The following is a 19,368-nucleotide window of genomic DNA, read 5'->3' as shown; positions in this document are numbered from 1 at the left end:
AAAGGAGACATTTGTGGATTGGTTGGTTCGGAGTGTTGTACCTTTATTCCTGATAAGTTGGGGACTATCCATATAGCGGTAGATAACATCAGGAAAGACGCTAAAGAATTACCAGAGGACTGGTCCATCTTATTTGGCATTTCACCAATGCCTAGAAAAAAGTCAAGAACTCCCTCCCAGGACAGAAAGGAGATGTTCCTACTTCATTTGTGGGGCAAAGCAAAGGTTATTGTGCCTACTGAGGAAAATGATACAAGACAGAAGCATTGCAGATTACACCAAGAGCAACAGATTTCCCAACCATTTCATTAGATACAACAACCTTCATTCTTCAGGTCCAACAAGAAGCCTCTAGTGTAGAGCTAAGCACTAAGATTAATAACAATTCTACATTTAAAAAAAAAAACACTTTGACTTTATTATTTTGTGCGTCTTTTACTGGCATATTTTTTCTCAGGAACATAAAAGGTAAACCAATTTTTTAGAATGTCTTTACAGTACTGATGGTTTTTAAACAATGTCTAAATCACTATATAGGCCTTTAAAATGCCATTTCACTCTCTCGCCCTTTCAAATGCCATTTGAGACTAGACTTCCCCCAAGAACTTATAATGGGATCAATCCTTCTGACCTTGGAGATAAAATAATCCTTCTCAGAAATGTTGGTGCTTTTCGAATTGTTTTTAAATTCTCGCCATTAAAAAAGGAAACAATATAATAATGATGGATGAACAATTCTTACTGCATAGGACAAAAAAAACGAGGAAAGGTTGTTAAGAGTTCCACACTTAAGTTTGCTAAAAATCAAAATCTGGCATGTTGCTAAAAGACATATTTTACCTACCAAAGCAACTTTAAGATTGCCATTTGAAACAGTCCATCGTAGCTCTTCAGTTTCCAGGTCACCAGTTTGTAAATAACTTTCACTTAGATTTACTGTATGTACCTTATATTGATACCATATATTAATATTGTGAAAATGCCCTAGGAAGACAGCTCACCGAACCTACACTGAACTCCACTGGAAATGTAGATATTTCAATTTCCTGATCTTTACCGAAAGACATTCCGAGTGTTTCCCAAAAGCATGGCAGACAGACATAGAATAGTTGAAGAACTGGGTCCCAAGCAATGGGGAATATGTTATCACTGTTCAGAAATTACATTGGGGAACTCAAAAAGTGTCCTTTCGGACAGTGTCTGCATGTAATTCTTAGTCTCTGGTGCACCTGGTTCCAAATAATCTGATCTTCCCGATGTTTTTATCTCTATCCTTTACCATTTTTCAGCAGTGTTGGTATTTTTTTTATACACAACAAATGCTTTCATTTTAGTTTTGTATATGTTCATACTTCCCCGTACACTTCACTCACCATGGAAGCTTTATTTTTAAAATTCCCCTTGATAGGTTGTAGTACAAGTCGGAGCCATACAGTGTTTTGCTGGAGGAGTCTCAGCAAATCTAGGGCATTTTCCATGCAAGATTATGTAGAATACAAAAAATTTCAATGTGAAAAATAAAATACCTATGAGTTTAATTATCTAAAAAAGCAACAAAAAAAATGACATTAGAAAATACAGCAACAGTGAAAAAAGACAAATAAGAATAAGGATAGACAACTTGGCCCTGTATTGTTTTCTTGTTACCCATTCAACAAAAAAAGCAGTCAGGTAGGTATCCCAGAATCTGAAACACCAAAAATGTGTTGAATGTCCACTGGGGTCTTATAAATGTTTAACCATGCCAACTATGTACAGTCTGGATAAAGGATAAACATATTCTGATGACTTTAATAGTTATGATGCACACACCAGTATTTCTTTCACTTTAAAAAGTTATTTCAAGACATGGTAAATTGGCCATGTTTTTAACCAAAAATTTGAAGTGAACGTTTTAAAATGCATCAATTCAGATTACATTTAGTACTTGGGCGGGTTTAAAGTTTGCAGTATTTGTTGAAATGCAACCAGTAGAAGGTATGGTTGCCTGTAGGTACAAGGAAGGAAAAAAAATGTGTTTCATTATTATTTTTTCTTTTTAAAAAAAACAAGCGTTTAGAAAAAGATCTGTGGGACTGGTGAACAATATTCCCAGTTCCTCCATATTTTCCCCCTCCAAATGTGAAAACGTTTTCTGTTTAAAAATTTTAAAAGTTTCTAAATAATTCTGGCACACTACGAGACCAAAATGTTATCTTACTGCTGCAGAGCCTCAGTCTGCTTTGCTATCAAATGGAATAAAGTTGTGAAAAATATCCTCAAAAAGTGCAATTAAAAATGTTGCACTTACAAAGAAGACCCTGAGATCTGTCAATGCAAGAGTCAGATTCCTGCAAAAGATGGCTGTTTTCTTGCACACCGAAGGGCCACCTGAGATGGAATTTCTTTGGCCCTAGGCAACCCTGAAATTCACGGCTGTTAAGTGCTGTTCCTAGGAATCATACAAATTCACTTGAAAACAATGCTAAAATGTTTATCCATACCCATCCTCTCTCAACCCACTCATTCCCACTTTTCAGTGTATTAAAAAAATAAACCTTATAAAATCGAAGCCTTATATCTTTGGACCCTATTTATCTAAGCTGCAGTGCATACAGAAATAGGTCAAGCACCCTCTGCACTAGCAGGGTAGGAGATTGGGGAGAAGGGTAAGACAACCATGGATCACTCAAAACAGCTCTTTTCACACTTTTTCCCTACCATTGTCCTCCAACTCCACAAACATACAGTCACCTTCACCAAGATAGCACTGACCTGCTAGTGAACTGACTGATCTATGTGCCTAGTATTTCAAGCCACCTTTCTCCATTCTAAACATTCCGCCGCTATCTTTGTCTTGTGGCCAGGAGATGTACGATACAGTATCTCGAGAAAAAAATGTCCTTTGGGAACCCCTGGTCATGGCTGTACTCCAGCACACAGAAACCGCAAAATATTTAACTTTGACCATGCAATGCTGATTCCCTGTGTGATCCATAACGTAAGGTGTCCTATAACCCAGCGAGTAGATGACCAACTAGGAAGAGGTTCCTGGGACATTCCATTCAACATGAACTAATCCCACTCGACCCCTCCAAGCAAGCCCCCCTCTCCAAGATGTCACACGCCTTCCCCTCTTTTACAACTTCTCTTCCACGGCTAAAACTTGAAGGCACTGTGAGTGTTAAGTAGTCCCAGAAGAAAGGTTGCTTTTGTTGGCCTGGGATGATTCCCCAAAAGAAAGGTTGCCTTTGTTGGCTTGGGGGGGATTTAGGGTCCGCGTAGCTGTCCAAGGCTGGTATAGATATCCTCAGTCTCGCTGAGATCTTCGAAAATTGGGATCAGGCTGAGCAATTCAGTGTCTGCCATGTCATCGAACCAGGACTGTACAGGCACCTGGAAAGACACCAGGAAATAACACACAGTAAAAAATAGCAAAGAGATGAGAAAACACCTTACAGAACTTTGATAAAGAACTTCTATTCCTGCCAGAAATGTATGTTTAGTGTGTGCAAGCCTGTGGAAAGGGACCTCAAATCACCCTGCTTGGGATTATTTACTAGCATTGCTGCAATAGGCTGTTCAATGAGGTTACCGTACTGACCAGGAATTTTCCAAGTGGGATACCGTGTTTCAGTTCCGACAATTGACAACATTCCACATGGATCAGATCAAGATTATCCAGCATTGAAAGTAAATAAATGACAAACGTCAGGGTTTAGTACGTGATGTTTCGGCTCATTCACCAGCAGGCTGCCATCCAGTGATACCCAGTATATGTCAGAGGAGCTTCTACTCCCACCTCTGCAGAGACGCCCTTGCAAGGCTTGGTAACAGCGGGATGCTCCCTCTTCTGTGGGATGGATGGTCATTAACAGCGGTTTATGTCCATAATCCTAGAAATAGTGAGTTGTCAGCTGTGTAGTACAGAGACACCTCAGTTATAAGTAAGGCTCCCTGTTTTCCGTTTTTACAGATAAATGTAGATGTGTTTTCTGTCTGCATTTATTTTTTTAAAGTGGGTAGATACAGAAAATGGATCTCCTTTTAAGAGGCTCTCTGTGCTGTCTTTGATGAATTATAGGCCAGCAGCTGAGCATATGGACAGCATGGGAAATTAAAAAACAGGATGAAATCTATCTAAATAACGGCATATGTCAACATACATTTATGGTATAATGCTAGTATTTACCAGTGGATGTATTGTTATGTAATATTTGACAGCTTAAATAGCTAAAACATGACAGACATCAAAATATGAGTGTGCATCTATCAGTTAAATAAATATGGAAATGTACAGATTTTCTACTTCATTTATATGCAAAACACAAAATAAAAATGGATAAATACAGATAATATGGCCCAAAAAGTACAGATGGAAATGGTTAAAAAAAATTTAATACAATAATACTGGTAGCCCTGGTTATAAGTGTGTTTTGTGCCTTACAGGTTGTTTCCATACACAGGGGTTATAACATAAGATTATATTGCTATACATCAGTTCAGTAGGATTGCACATCCCATGTCATCCTGACAGGAAAGGACGAAATCTCAGTTGGACCACAGTGTTCCTAAGATGGCTAGGATGCTGTCAATATTCACAAGTGGGGGTAAACGTGCCCTGGGGTCCCCATACAAGATTCCACCAAGGGGACAGCACTGGCCTGGAGCATAGCCTAAGTATCTATGGAAGAGGGGGCCACTTCGGTATAAATACTGTGAGCATGGGGTACAGTAAGACTGCTACAGAACAAAAGGATAAGGGGGTGAGCAGTTTTCCCCTATACATCGGTGATGCAGCCTGCAACTGTGCATCAGCTTTTGAGGTCAAGTATCTGCTGCTGGAGCTTTGCTAAAGAAGGAAAGCTCAACTGGTATGTCAAGGGAAGATGAAGAACAACACTTTCATGCATAGGTGATGCTCGTGGTGTAAAACATCAAGGCAACAAGCATACTCAACTTTCTAAACCTACCACGGGTGGCTGCATTGCCACACTGCACGTCTCCTCAGAGTCAAACAACCCCAAATGCCAATGATGACCAGAAAGTTTCAGAATGTACAGACGTGACTTAACACTTGTTGAGGAACCAATGAATTTATGATCCCTGCTATTATTTGTGTTAGTACATTCCTCTTCAGCAGGTTGGTAGAGGCTCTGTCATATACTCGCAATGGTCACTGTCATGAGTTAATGTGACAGGCAGACACAAAGGTGCACAGTTTAAGCACCAGTGATCGACATTTAGGCAGAAAATCCGCAGCAACCACACAATATTTTCAAAATTCCTCTTAAATGATTCAAATGACAGAGCTAGCCCGCAAAACAGTCAGTTTGGTTTGCCCTCTTCTGCCTATCCTTAAGCTCTAGTTTTGGCTTACAACCCAAAACGTAGGAAATACCTGGTGGAATCTGGTGGAGAATTGATACGCAAAGCTTTGTCCAAGAACCTGGTTGGTGTTGTTGGTCATCGGCGGGACTGCCTGGATCCCTACTTCAGCCCTGATCTACCACCGCGCCTCGCGGCCCCCGCTTCGCGGGAGCCGCTCGAGGGTTTGGGACTCTACTACCTGTCAGCTGGGGCATTGCTGGTGTGCTGACTCCTCGCTTGAAGTCATCGCCATTATCGAAGCGAACCGGAGCTTTCAGGACTGCGAGGACCAGGGTGCCGCGCGCGAAGCGGAACAGCCGCACCTGGTCCTCTTTCTGACTCCTCCCCCATCATCTTTATCCAGCCGGTTTAGCCCCTGCACTACGGGCTTTGTCCAAGAACCTGGTTGGTGTTGTTGGTCATCGGCGGGACTGCCTGGATCCCTACTTCAGCCCTGATCTACCACCGCGCCTCGCGGCCCCCGCTTCGCGGGAGCCGCTCGAGGGTTTGGGACTCTACTACCTGTCAGATGGGGCATTGCTGGTGTGCTGACTCCTCGCTTGAAGTCATCGCCATTATCGAAGCGAACCGGAGCTTTCAGGACTGCGAGGACCAGGGTGCCGCGCGCGAAGCGGAACAGCCGCACCTGGTCCTCTTCCTGACTCCTCCCCCATCATCTTTATCCAGCCGGTTTAGCCCCTGCACTACGGGCTTTGTCCAAGAACCTGGTTGGTGTTGTTGGTCATCGGCGGGACTGCCTGGATCCCTACTTCAGCCCTGATCTACCACCGCGCTTCGCGGAAGCCGCTCGAGGGTTTGGGACTCTACTACCTGTCAGCTGGGGCATTGCTGGTGTGCTGACTCCTCGCTTGAAGTCATCGCCATTATCGAAGCGAACCTGAGCTTTCAGGACTGCGAGGACTAGGGTGCCGCGCGCGAAGCGGAACAGCCGCACCTGGTCCTCTTCCTGACTCCTCCCCCATCATCTTTATCCAGCCGGTTTAGCCCCTGCACTACGGGCTTTGTCCAAGAACCTGGTTGGTGTTGTTGGTCATCGGCGGGACTGCCTGGATCCCTACTTCAGCCCTGATCTACCACCGCGCCTCGCGGCCCCCGCTTCGCGGGCGCCGCTCGAGGGTTTGGGACTCTACTACCTGTCAGCTGGGGCATTGCTGGTGTGCTGACTCCTCGCTTGAAGTCATCGCCATTATCGAAGCGAACCGGAGCTTTCAGGACTGCGAGGACCAGGGTGCCGCGCGCGAAGCGGAACAGCCGCACCTGGTCCTCTTCCTGACTCCTCCCCCATTACCGGTGCCTCTTACTACTTTAACGCCTCTCTGCCTATACGCGCTAGCGGGACGCGCGCGGGTCTCAGCACGGGGCTAAGACCGGGCAAAGAGCGGGCCCTCTGAGGCCCTCAGAGTCACGAGGAGACCGGACCGGGGGAATCCCTTTTACCTCCCAGCAAACGTGAGTTTTGAATGCGATAATTGTATCATTCATCATGGCCGAGACCGTCCCTATAAATGCACCCACAACCACTGGTGGTATAAACAAAGGTACATTGGTCGATTATTTCATTAAGGTTGCTGCGGCCACGGACAAGGAGACCACGCTAGCTGAACGAAGGGCTGAGCGACGTCGGTCCATAGAGTGTATTAAAAACAGGACACCGTTGGATAACCTGTCTCCTCCTACTCCCTTTGAGCTAAGTTCCCCCACTCTTACGCAGGAGGCATTAGCTATTGACAATGTTCCTGTGTTGCTCAGAGTCATTGATTCTCCATCTGATAAACCTAACTGTCCGCACGGTTCCACTGATTCGCCCCCTTCTAGTACTTTTATCAAGGAAACTGATATGATCACCATTCCTTTCCAATCTAAGGCTAAGGCTACTAATAAGAAGGTGGGGAGGGTTGCGGTGCCCAAAGCTCCAAGGCCCCCTCCCACTAAAAGAAGAAAGAGGCTAGGTGATCTGCCAAGGGATAAGATCTATCACTCAGACTTTGGCAAAGGACCCATTCAAACTTCAGTAATTACATCCCTGCCAAAGGTATCACCCACTTTACTAATAACACACACCATGGCCACAAGATCTCCTACTTTATTGGTACCCCCCTCTTCTGACCTGATTTGTCCCCCGCTGTCTCTATCCAATGTAGGTCCGATGCCACCCTATCTTGAGGGCATCGAGCAATTGATAAGGTCATTTGTCTTACCCATTATCGAAAGACTAAAAAATATAGAGCAACGTCTAGGGGATCTAGAATCAGCGATCACAAAACACCCGGGGGCACCTAAAGATCACGTACAATCAGTTCTGCCCCCCCCTGTGGTACCAGTCTTAACTCCCATCTACACTAGGAAAAACGACACGGCTAGTCTTAACTGCCAGTCTATGGCCAAGTCTTCTAATATAGCCCATCAATGCCACGGACAAAAGCGATGTGGGTGAATCGATAAAGGAAGTATCAGACCCTACTATAGAAACGATACCAAATGAGAGGGGCGGGAATCATCCTTCAGCTAGGGTAAGAGACCGACCTAGGTATCAAGTCGATCTACCCCCAGAGGCGGTTCCATATGTGGTAGTGCTCACAAGAGTCCCGCCTCTGGAAAAGGGTAAAAAGGAGGGTTTCTACGAGCTCAAAAATAAAACCATGCACTGGCTCATGTCAAACAGACCCCTTCCTTTCAATATCAATGGGGAGATACTACATGTCCGGAGACTTCCTTGGTTAGGGTGTAGAAGCAAGGATATCGAAGGGGACATAATTATCATCAACTTTAGGGACCCTAGAGCAGTTACCCACATTCTCGACTACCCCTTGGGTAATACCTGTGGGTCCATAAATCCCCGCGAATTGTTATACTTCTATCCAAGACCTTCAGTCTCTTATAACGTATACCCTAGGGCCCCAGTACAAATGTCGACACACCCCCGTGCATTTTCTGCATTCTCTGTTCCCTCTGACAAACACTAATACCTATGCACCTATTTTTGCGGCTCATGAAAATGTATCAGAATGGGTCACAGTGCCCCCTGGGAGTCACAGATATGGCCCAAGGAGGGTGAACTATAGGCTACCATTTACCCCCCTTGAAGTCGCAAACAGATTCGGCTCCTTATCAGGAGTCGATGATTGCGATTGACAGAGGAGTCCCTCCAACAATGGGCCCAGTACCTTGGTGCACCAGGCTGTGGACATTGATCTGATTCTTCCATCGCAGATTTTTTGCCCGCAACATTTCACCACTCCTGGGCTAGCTCTGCCTCCACCTGACAACCACACAGCGCCCCATGAACACGCTTCTGTGTTTGCAGAAGAATTAGCTACAAATCCCTACCGTCCCGTATCTAGGGCGGAGAGGAAAAAGGCGCAGGGTGGCTGTCTGCCAAGACAGATTAATTCGACACAGGTTTTATCAGCCAAGGAACGCTATGATATAGGGGTTTGCGCCCATTTGGGGCTAGCACAAAGCACTCCGGATGAGATTGCTATGACCACAGATAGGGTTCTGAGGTCACTAGAAATCCTATCGTGGAACGTTGCTGGGTTGCCTAACAAGCTAGATTGTAGTGAATGGGAAACTTTCATTAAGGAATATGATATATGCATGTTTCAAGAGACGTGGGCCAGAGAAAACCCTTGTTACCCTGGGTTTGCAACTTTTAACGTTCCAGCCAGATGGGGAGGGAAGGGACGTCCATCTGGTGGTTTATCAATATGGATTGGCTCCCATCTTGGCTGTATGGCCGAGATGGTAGAAACAAACTCATTTGACATCCTGTGTGTGGTCCTACGTTGGCCCACTAGGATGGGCCTGACCTTGGTAAATGCATATTCCAGACCGGTCGGAGTTGCAGGCACTTCAGGGACAATGGAGGACTTAGTGATATTCCTTGATTCCCTTTCTGGTTCAGAAACACTCCTGGTTGGAGGTGACTTCAACATCCAGTATGAACCATTCCCGATCCACCTAGATGGGCTCAGTAGTGAGGAGGATGATCTCTGGGATATCCCAAGTATTGCGGGTCCGCCAGTTAGGTCATCATCACCACTCCTACTTCAAGTTATAACAATGACCCTTGCAAACTCACTTAGAGCTTGCAATGGCAGGTTCCAAGGGGACATACCGCCGCAACCAACTTTTAACAGACCAGGCCAGGAGTCCCGGATAGATTACATAATGATCAAACTTCAGGACTGGAAACTGGTCCTAGATTTTAAAATAGCCCCCAGGTTCGACAGCGACCACAATGCCCTAATCCTTTCACTAGCTGCTGACGGATTTTTTAATGCTGCTGTTCCAGGAAATAGAGTATCTGCCCCAAGTCTTACCTTATCTAGCAATAGGCGAAGAATAAGGTGGGACAAACTCTTAGAGAAACCGAACTGCATAAGGACCATCTATGAGATAGTGGCATTAGCCCTTGAAAAGGTGGGAAGACTTCTCCCACAACTGCCCTCGTCTGATGGGTGCCTCTCCCTTGGGGACATCCACCAGACCCTCTGCAATAACCTCGCCGAGGTATTGAACCCTGTGGTCCGGGACAGGAAAGTGAGGAGAGAAAGAGCCTCATGGTTCAATGCCAGCTGCAGGAAAGCTAAGAAAGACCTTCTCCGGGCATTTAAAAATAAGGAGGCCCCCTTGGTAATTAGGGAAAAGAGGGTCGCCTACAAGCTCCTCCTTGAAAATGCCAAAATCGACTGGGACTGGGAGAACTGGGCAGAAATGACAACTGCACTTAAAACCAGAGATCCAAGGAAATTTTGGCAAGTAGTCAAACATGGCTCAGCTGAGCCTGTTATGGCTATAGAGGGAAATATTGCGCCTGAAGTATGGGAGGAACATTTTTCATCGCTTTACAGTGCGGCTGGGCTGGACCAAATAGGAACCCAGGCTGGGGCACTAGCTGCCCTAACCACTGATAACTCTCCTGAGATGGAAGATTTCAATTTGGAGGAACTGGAAATGGCAATCACTCGCCTTTCCTCAGGAAAAGCGCCAGGTCTTGACAAGCTCCCAGGTGATCTCCTAAAGCATGAGGTTGGAATTTGGGCACCCTACCTCTTGGTACTGTTCAATGCCATCACCCACGGTATGGCGGTCCCTCCAACTTGGCTCGGGGCGGAGATTGTCCCTATTTTCAAAAGGGGCTCACCTTTCCTCCCTGCTAATTACAGACCGATCAGTCTGATAGACGTCCCTCAGAAGCTCTTCGCGAGGCTTCTGTTGGATCGTCTCTTGGACTGGATCGAAGAAAGGGACATTTTGAGCCCCCTTCAGGCCGGGTTTCGGCAAAAGACCTCCACCATAGACCAGGTCTTTAGGCTGTCCCTTTTACACTGGAAAACAATACAGCTGGAGGGTGGCAGTCTCTATACTGTATTTGTGGACTTAAGGGCAGCCTTCGACCTGGTTCCACGCGGTAAGCTCTGGGAAGTGCTGGCGAAAGCTGGGGTGCCAGCTGATCTTTTGACAATGATCATCCGCCTCCACACCAACACCTATGCTCGTGTGAGGTGTGGTAGGCAGGGTGCTCTATCAAATAAGTTTCCCGTTGACAGAGGGGTAAGACAGGGGTGCGTACTCGCACCAACCCTGTTCTGCCTCTTTGTCAACGGTGTTATTGATCACCTCAACGGGGTCCCCGATTCCGATGTCCCAAAGCTGGCGGGAAGGAGGGTTCCGGCAATTATGTTTGCGGACGATACCCTCCTTCTCTCCAAGTCGCCGATGGGAATCCAGCGTGTGTTGGATGGATTCGGGGACTTTTGTAGAGAGCATGGATTAGAGATAAACACCCTAAAGACAAAATTTATGGCCTTCAATCCGCCACCCAGGTTCCACCGCATCCCACGCATAGGGAATAACACACTTGAACGAGTCAACACCTTTGAATATCTTGGTGTTACCCTTAATGAGGAATTGGGGTGGGGTCCGCACCAGGAGAAAGTAAGGATGAAACTAGTGCAACATGTGGGTGGGATACTAAGGATGGTAGGGAAGAATAGGTCGACCCTCAAACCCATAGGCCCTCCCCTCCACATTTACAGGGTGCAAGCCAGAGGAGCTGTCATATATGGTAGTGAATTATGGGGTCATAAAGTCTTGGCTAGTCTGTCAAAAGAGGAGAACAGGTTTCTTAGGTGTCTAGTAGCCCTTCCTCCAAGTACACCCTTAGTGCCTCTAAGACTTGACCTAGGCATTAGACCCCTGGAAGAAGAATTGGCACTTCGCCCTGTGATCTATTGGCGTAGATTGTGGGCGGTGCCTGAATTGATTCACTACAGACAGGGCTTGCAGGAAGTCCTTAGTTTTCCAAATTCGGGGAACATTGCCTGGCTTAAATTTGTAAGGAACAGTCTGGTGGGCTTAGGCCTTGATGCACTTTGGAACGACCCCCTGGATGCTTGCCCCAGGCTTCCTAAAAAAGTTCTAACCAAATTGTATTATAATTCTAAGGCTCCCGCATTCCGACCTTCAAAATCTCCAGGGTCTTTAACGCATCAATTCCTTTACATTAAAAATACCTACAGCTTTGACTGTGAAGTTTAAGTCAGATCCTGCCTCTATGATTAAAAATACAACATATCCTATCAATATATTAAGGGGCCGATTACGATGTTGTTCAGGAACTGTTACGACTGAATCGGTTCCGGAACCGTTTGACCGAATCGGGTTGTGCGAGTCCAACTGACCGATTACGATGCTTCCCAACATTGTTCAGTCGGACTTGCATTGACTTTAATGGTAGCCTGTGTTCCGAATGAGAACACAGGCTCCCATTGAAAAAAAAGGGGTGGTTGGGAAAAACCTTGCACCCTGTGGCGTGCCTGCCACATTGTGCATGGTTGGAAAGAGGGTCCCTTGGGTACCCCCTCCGGCCCCAACTGGACGCTTCCGGGTGAAGGGGAGCCTGCAACAGGCCCCCAAAGACAGATTCTGAATGCTGTTTCGTGTCGAGTAGACTGAATCATAACAGCTGTCCGAATCGGTCAAGGTAATCGCTTGCTCGGAAACAGTTTCCATAGAGATGTACGATTCAGCTCCGTAAGACTCTTCCTGTCTGAATGCCTTTTGGAACCGAATTGGACAGCCCGAACGGTTTCCGGGCATCGTAACCGGTCGTTGGGAAATGTGTACGATTTGGTCGGAAACAAGGGTTCTGAATCGGATTCTGAGAAAAGGAATCCCATTCGGAGCCTTTCTGAATGACTTTGTAATTCGCCCTTAAGTAGGAACATAGCAGGAATTGCCACCAAACCGATCCCAGACAAAATGGATATCTTTGACTGATAAACATGATATTTTTCTTTTCCAGGAAATTTGGGCCATCTGTTCCTTGCTATGCAATAGGTTCTCACTTTTTATTTATGTCCCAGCTTCCCCTTTTAGTTCTGGGCGGACAAAATGTGGTCCATCAATCTAGATCAAACTTTCTCTAAATGTTAAGATAACCACTTTGGAAACTAACAGCATAGAGATACATGCATTTTGGGTGAAGGGTGGACAAAATGTACGTTTTTACTTCATTTTTACAATAAGTTTGTTAACACAATTAATCGAAAATGCATATTACTGTTTAATATAATTGATGATCTAATGTTTCGAAAAGACTGACTCCATTGGAATTCAGATTAATCCTCAGTTTATGTGCACAAATGAACTGGATCTATCAGATAGCTTGTTTTCCGATTCAAGATCATGGGGTACCTCTGATCATGGGGGCATTTTATTAAGCAGTTATATATTAATACATGACTTAAATAATATTAAATGAGCCAGAATGTAATAATGTGAATAGTATACTCATTTCATGTGAGGGGCCGTGCTTTATTTATCGACTACACATTCATTACACGAGGATTGTTAAACTACCTATTGGGGGGGGGCAATAATCTCACAGTTAATTTTGAAGATCATAATCCATCTCAAAATTAGATAAGCAGCACCACCATGTGGCTGACTGTCAGAAATTCAGTGTTGACAATTAGGGGCCGGTGCCGAGCACAGGAAACCACCGAGGCAAATTAAGCACCAATTAGTACATTCTGTTCCCGACCCATGTCATTCTTGGCATACTGTGCGACTTGGACTTACTGCATTCTCGGGATGAAAGATGTAAGATGCAGGAGAGTTATCCAGAATGATTGTCTTTTTCAAGTCTCTCCCCAAGCGACTAAGATCTTTGACGTAGCAGCCCTGATGAAAGACACAGGATTCCCTGAAGAGACGCGATCGGAACACCCCACTTTTGTCCAGGAGGTCGGTCACTGGGTCAGCGTACTGGGAAGGAAAGAAAAAGACACAATGGAATCTTGGTTATGTCCTCTAAATAGACATAGGGTAACTACTAGGAGGCTGGCCCGGAGACTTTTGAGAGCATCTCTCTAATTCTACTGTCCTTGGAAACACGATCTGTCTAGTGGCAAGACACAATACAATCATTTCCATATAGACTCTGATTTTGCTATGGGGATGCTGTGAAGGATGCAGGACGATAACCAACTTGGAAATACCTTTATTTAAGTACATTTGCAAGGATTTTCGTCCAAGGAAGCCTACTACAAAATATACGTGAATACCGGGAATTATCGGTGCTTGCACGCAATCTTGCAGAAAGCGGAAGCCAAAAACAGCCATAAAATCCACACCAAACACATTTGCAAATGCTGACATTCCCTCTTAGTTCAGATTTTCATCATTTCTAAGAATATACATGTGGACAACTCAACCATCAACTTAGGATCATCAATTCTTTGGGGAGCAGGCTCAAAGATCCTTCTAGAGAACCATATTTGCTAGAATATAGGTTTTCAGAATCCATAGAACAATACAGAAAGAACCACGTCGGCGAAATCTTAACAAGCTGAAAACTACAAAAACGGTAGCAATTCCACAGCAGATTGATGAGAGGATGTGGCCTGCCGGCTAGGGCGGTCTACCTCAAACCTGGGGAACCGAGTCTCGGCAAGGACGTGCAACTTCCTGCGATTCTGCACGAACAAATCACTTAATCTCCCCGTGCCTAGCAATAAAATGAATGTGTCCTCATGTAACGCAACTGGTGCTCGTGTAAAGCGCTCGGATGCCCAATACATTCGGGTCAAGTTTGCGCTATATAAACCTCTGTTTAAAAAAAAAAAACAATTTAAGATAAGGTGATTTGCCACGGTGGAACCTCGAGAGTCTTTGAATACATTCTGTTGCAAAGCGCACTGTGTCACCAAGGTAGCTAGCGCTCACTTCAAAGGAAAGGACACACTCAGGCAAGGAAGGGAAAAGATCTAGAATAGGCTTATGAGAAATGGAGACAATTTTGTACAAAGACCAAGCCTTAAAGCCATCGATAAACCTCAGTCAGTTTGGTGGTACCATGATCCGTGCAGCGAGTGTACTCCCCTGGCCCCTGAACTAGATACTTGCGGTTCTTTCAATCTGCTGCCGTGAATACTCTAGTTCATGAGAAGCACAGCTAGAGGAACACAAGCTCATACCCCCAAATCTGGCCATCAAAATCAGCTGCTAACAGTGGGGAGCTACTGTACCAGCAAATGGGAAACGAGCAGGGCAAGGAAAGAAGCACCATCAAAGCAGACACAATACAAGTCATTTGAACAGAGAACCATTACGGAATCGCTTGCACAGCATCTGTTAACGTTAGAGCAGGAATTCTTGACCTGCCTACTTCTGAAGACAACTAATCCGGGCACTGGGGCCAGCACATCACACTCGGATACAGAGTATGGGCTCAGTCACGTACCTAGAAACTCCTACTTTTACTAGTTTTCAGAAATGTTTCACCACTTCGAGCAGCTATCATGACCCAGCAGGCTCCCCAAGGCATGCACCCACCTCCGCCATGAGACGGTCCATGTAAATCTCTCCACTTTACCTTTGCCAGGCTGGCAGTGAACAGGACGCACTCGAACAGTTCACCCATCCGTCGCAGGAACTCGTCTACGTAAGGCCTCTTTAAAACGTACACCTGAGGGAAGAAAGCGCACAGCAGGCTTTAGAAGGTCTGTTGGGGTATGCACTGCCACAGCACTGGGCTGCTCCGTGACCGACACCAACATGTTGAACAGAGTCCAATTTCACACTGAGCAGCAATGTTCAGAATCACACATTTGTATGATCTGGCTTGACAGCGCAGCTGACTCCAGTCAATTTTGTGAGCATCACTAGGGATGGGGTTTTGGCTCTGCCCACATATTGAGATCCAGGAGTACATGTTTTAATTGAGCAAAAGTGTGTTTCCACAAAAAAGGTGCTTTCCCGGCTCTCAGCTGTGAGGATTTGCTTTATTTAAACAGCTGTTTGAAATTTCAGGGGCCCACACGTGACATTTGAGTGTCTTGGGTAACTAGATCATTTATGCTGTTTTCTCCGGCAGCAGCACAGATGGGAGGAGGCCAGTCATCGACCTATATGTATTTTTAGTGCAACTGTCACCTGATCCTTTAACCTACACCAATATGTTTCTACAGTTCTTTGTTTCCACACACATACAGATCTATTCACATGCTATTTACTTGAAATGCTTCATATTGCAATACAACATTCCTTTAAAGCCAGATACATTAGCTTTGGCAATACTTGTTGTTCCATTCCCTACTGCTCCACCAAACAGCCCAGTACTTGAGGTTCCCTTCAATTAGCCTATTCCCAGCAAAAAAGTGGTGGCAAAAGGGGGTCCCACCCAGTTTAATCTCTCTATATTTTGAAAGGCAGTACTGCCCCGCAAAAGACCAAAAAGATAGTTTTTTAAAGTTTATTTTCTACTACTTTATCTGGGCCCCAGTACTATTTTCATTTTACCTTCACCTAAAGGGGTATTCCCTCCTTAACTTGGTCATTATTCTTGATTACTGACACAAATGGGCCTTCCGTGCTTCACAATAACATGATGCTGGCTAAGAAGCAGATATTTGTTTTATTTATATCCTCAAAATAGGTGTGATGAAGTTTCATTTGTGGCAGCAAGTGTTCGATGCAAAAGTTAAAATGCAGAATCGCGAATGCGCTGCTAAATCATGGTAGCTGCAACCACATATGTGTCCTGCTCACAGGAAGAATGCAATACCATACAGTCTAGCAACACAATCATGCTACGGGGCACGGGAACTGCACAAGTGTGCTCTACAAGTACAAAGTAATACACATTGTAGGTGCCTTGAGACCCTGCCTCCTGATCAGTCCTACAGGTAAACATGATTCTAGACGATTAACAAGTTGGTGCAAGGCTCTGCAGAGACCGCAGCCTGCGTGGCTTCCTCCGAGAGCCCCGGGCCATGTGCCATGAAACCAAGCAAACAAAAACACTTGTGGAATCCACTTAACTTCTGAATGAAATCATTTGTTAAGCACCCACAGCAAGTCCCAACCCATCTTCCCATCCATGAGAACTTCAGATCTCGTGTCTCAAACTGCACCAATGTGTGGGAATGGCAGCAAACAGAGCCATGCGCCTCTGGTTGCATTTGTGTAATGCAACTCTAGCTGGAAAAGTGCACTACTGCCACACTGTACTAAAGGAGTTTCCAACACAACCTCGCCGTTTGGGAAACAAGTGCATTTTGACGAATTCTGTAAAGATTTTTACACCAGTGACAGCTTGCACAGCAAACAGAAATACTGTACGGGGTTAATCAATAGCATTAAATAGGGCTTTTTCTGGCTTTTGAAATAATAAAAGCAAATAAAGGGGTGGATCGCAGGCTGCGAGATGGGACAAGACGAAACATCAGGTTCTTCAAGTTATCATGAGACGTGGAGTTGAAAGGATGGCTTATGTGGTTGGGTTGATGGGGGACAGCCTGTTGTGGTTCACTTTGAGAGTTACTGTAGGGGAGTGGGTAGAGCTCAGGTCTAGGAAGGCCGGGGTGGAGTGAAGCACTCCTTCACTGCGGCAATGAAAGGGAAAAGTGATCGCAGTTATGAAGTGGTGCAGGCAGATTTCTTATTGGTAAGAAGTGATTGTTTCCAGCTGAAGGGGAGGGCCTTCAGATAAAGGGAAACTGCAGGAGATGGACAGAGGCTAATGGAACGTTTTGACACAGGCACTTACTGGAAAGAAGCTTGCAAGGGAGTGAAGATCTGGAATGTTTAACAGGGACGGCGATGCCGACCAGGGTGTGAAATTGCAATTGCATTTATATAGCACTTACTACCCCATATGAGGCATCGAAAAGCTTTTTCGGCGAGTAGCACGCTGCTATGAAACCCATAAAGGATTTGTTGTGAATTAGTATAGGGAAATATGAAAATAAATTTGAGCAGTGGACATGTTAGCCTGTTATTTGGATTGAAAAGGATAGTGGATGGATAGAAGAGGGAAGGGTTTGCATTTATATAGCGCTTGCTACCCCTGATGAGGTGTTTACATTTTTAAAACATGGCTACAAAAAACTGCGCTGCTGCTTCCAGAGTCTCCTATTACAGGCTTCTACGTCAAGAGCATAAACCTCTATCCGTGTCACTGTTAGTCATAAGAAGCTCTTCTTTCTTCATATACCTTCTGAAGTCTTCAAGGCCAACTCCAAACAGCACAACCTTCCATCGTGGCACGAGGCTGCCTCCCGAGACAAGTAATCGAGAATAGGCCGCACTGCGAAGAAACAGCCTATCCTGGATTACTTGAAGCGGGCCACAGCCACTCTGAAATCACATGTGGCAGACCAGAGAGAACAGAGCTGCTTCAAGAAGGGAACTGAGAGAAGAGAGTGACAGGTGGATTAGAAAGATAAGGAGAAGGATGGAGAGGAATAAGAGAATACAAGAAGAAAAGAAACAAGGACAGAAGAAGAAAAGAGGGAGAAGAAGAGTAGGAAAGGGGTGAAGGTGTTGGGATGAAAGAAGGCTGGATCAGGTGATCAGCATCTTCTCACATACATGCAAAAATAAATCTTAACATAATTGCAACAGGTATTCTGACTTGAGCATGCATAACTAGAAGAACTACATTTAGCACATGACAAGAGGTGCGGGGAGGTACCAGAATATCAAGTCTCAAGAGTTCAGAGTATGCAAAGTGCTGGTGGCTGAAAAGCTGGGGATGACTGAGGCAGCATACATAGCCGCTATGTGGTGGCCATCCTGGGGGAATGTCTAACATTAATACAGATCAGATATTGGGTCACTGGCACCTCATGAAAAGAAGCAGGCGCGGTCTCGCTGTTAGATTCGCTGTCTGCTTGAGGGAGAGACAACGGGTCCATAGTAGGACCAGGGCTTCTTGGACTTCAACAGGAATGCTTGCATACGGCAAGAATCTGACAGTGACTTTTATTGTTGCATTTCTGCATGCACTACATCGGCACTCAAAACATCCCAGGAAAAACATTCATCCTTACCTGATGTGTTGTACCTTCTATCTCTACAGGCACTATAAAGTCAGCATTGCTGATTGGCTGAAAGACAAACATAGACTATTCAGAACGAGCACATAGCAGGAAAAGAAAAATTCAACAAGAACACTGCATGACTGCTGACCACTAACACCCTATAAGCATTGTCCAGCTGCCTGACACAATGACTGAACCACTGACGCCATATTGATTTTTGCCAAAGAAACTACAGGAAATAATTCAATTTGATGGCTGGGTACAAGCGGAGATGACTTACATGATTGGATGACCTAGCAAGTCACAAAAGGACAGAGATCCCACATTTGTTTGTTTTTTTAAATCATTATTGTAACTGGCAGCTGACCCAAGTCACAAGAATGCACTTCTACTAGTCTCGTCATCCACAGCGCTGTATTTCTTTACATTAGTTGCAAATCCAATTGGAATAGAAGCAGATCACTCAGCCAATGTTGTGTTGGCGTTTGTGAAATATGGACTCCTACACCAACCATGCATCTCAACAGGGGTAAACGGGGTTCACCACCATATGCACTATTGCACAGCTATTGCTTCTAGACATTTGGTGCAAGATTGTATGTTGGCAGCCAGAGCAGTAAAATAATTATACTGTCCCCAAGAACTCCTTTTGTGTGGGTATAAC

At 45.2% G+C, this 19,368-nt stretch overlaps 1 protein-coding gene across 1 annotated transcript in view; it reads right to left on the bottom strand.

Annotated features, from left to right (window-relative positions):
- Positions 1–415: 415 nt before the first annotated feature.
- The window catches only part of CTDSP2 (CTD small phosphatase 2), a 120,605-nt gene continuing 101,652 nt past the window's right edge, over positions 416–19,368 (bottom strand). Inside the window, exons 5-8 of the mRNA XM_085600799.1 lie at positions 18,714–18,770; positions 15,254–15,346; positions 13,459–13,644; positions 416–3,375 (exon numbers count right to left, since the gene is read on the bottom strand). Of these exons, the coding sequence (XP_085456925.1) occupies positions 3,250–3,375; positions 13,459–13,644; positions 15,254–15,346; positions 18,714–18,770 (462 nt within the window). The 3' untranslated portion in view covers positions 416–3,249. The remainder of the gene's footprint in view (positions 3,376–13,458; positions 13,645–15,253; positions 15,347–18,713; positions 18,771–19,368) is intronic.

This window comes from Triturus cristatus, chromosome 4_2 (genome assembly GCF_964204655.1).
Source record: "Triturus cristatus chromosome 4_2, aTriCri1.1, whole genome shotgun sequence".
Taxonomy (NCBI): domain Eukaryota; kingdom Metazoa; phylum Chordata; class Amphibia; order Caudata; family Salamandridae; genus Triturus; species Triturus cristatus.
The sequence above is the reverse complement of the archived record's forward strand: the minus strand, read 5'-3'. Positions and strand labels throughout refer to the sequence as shown.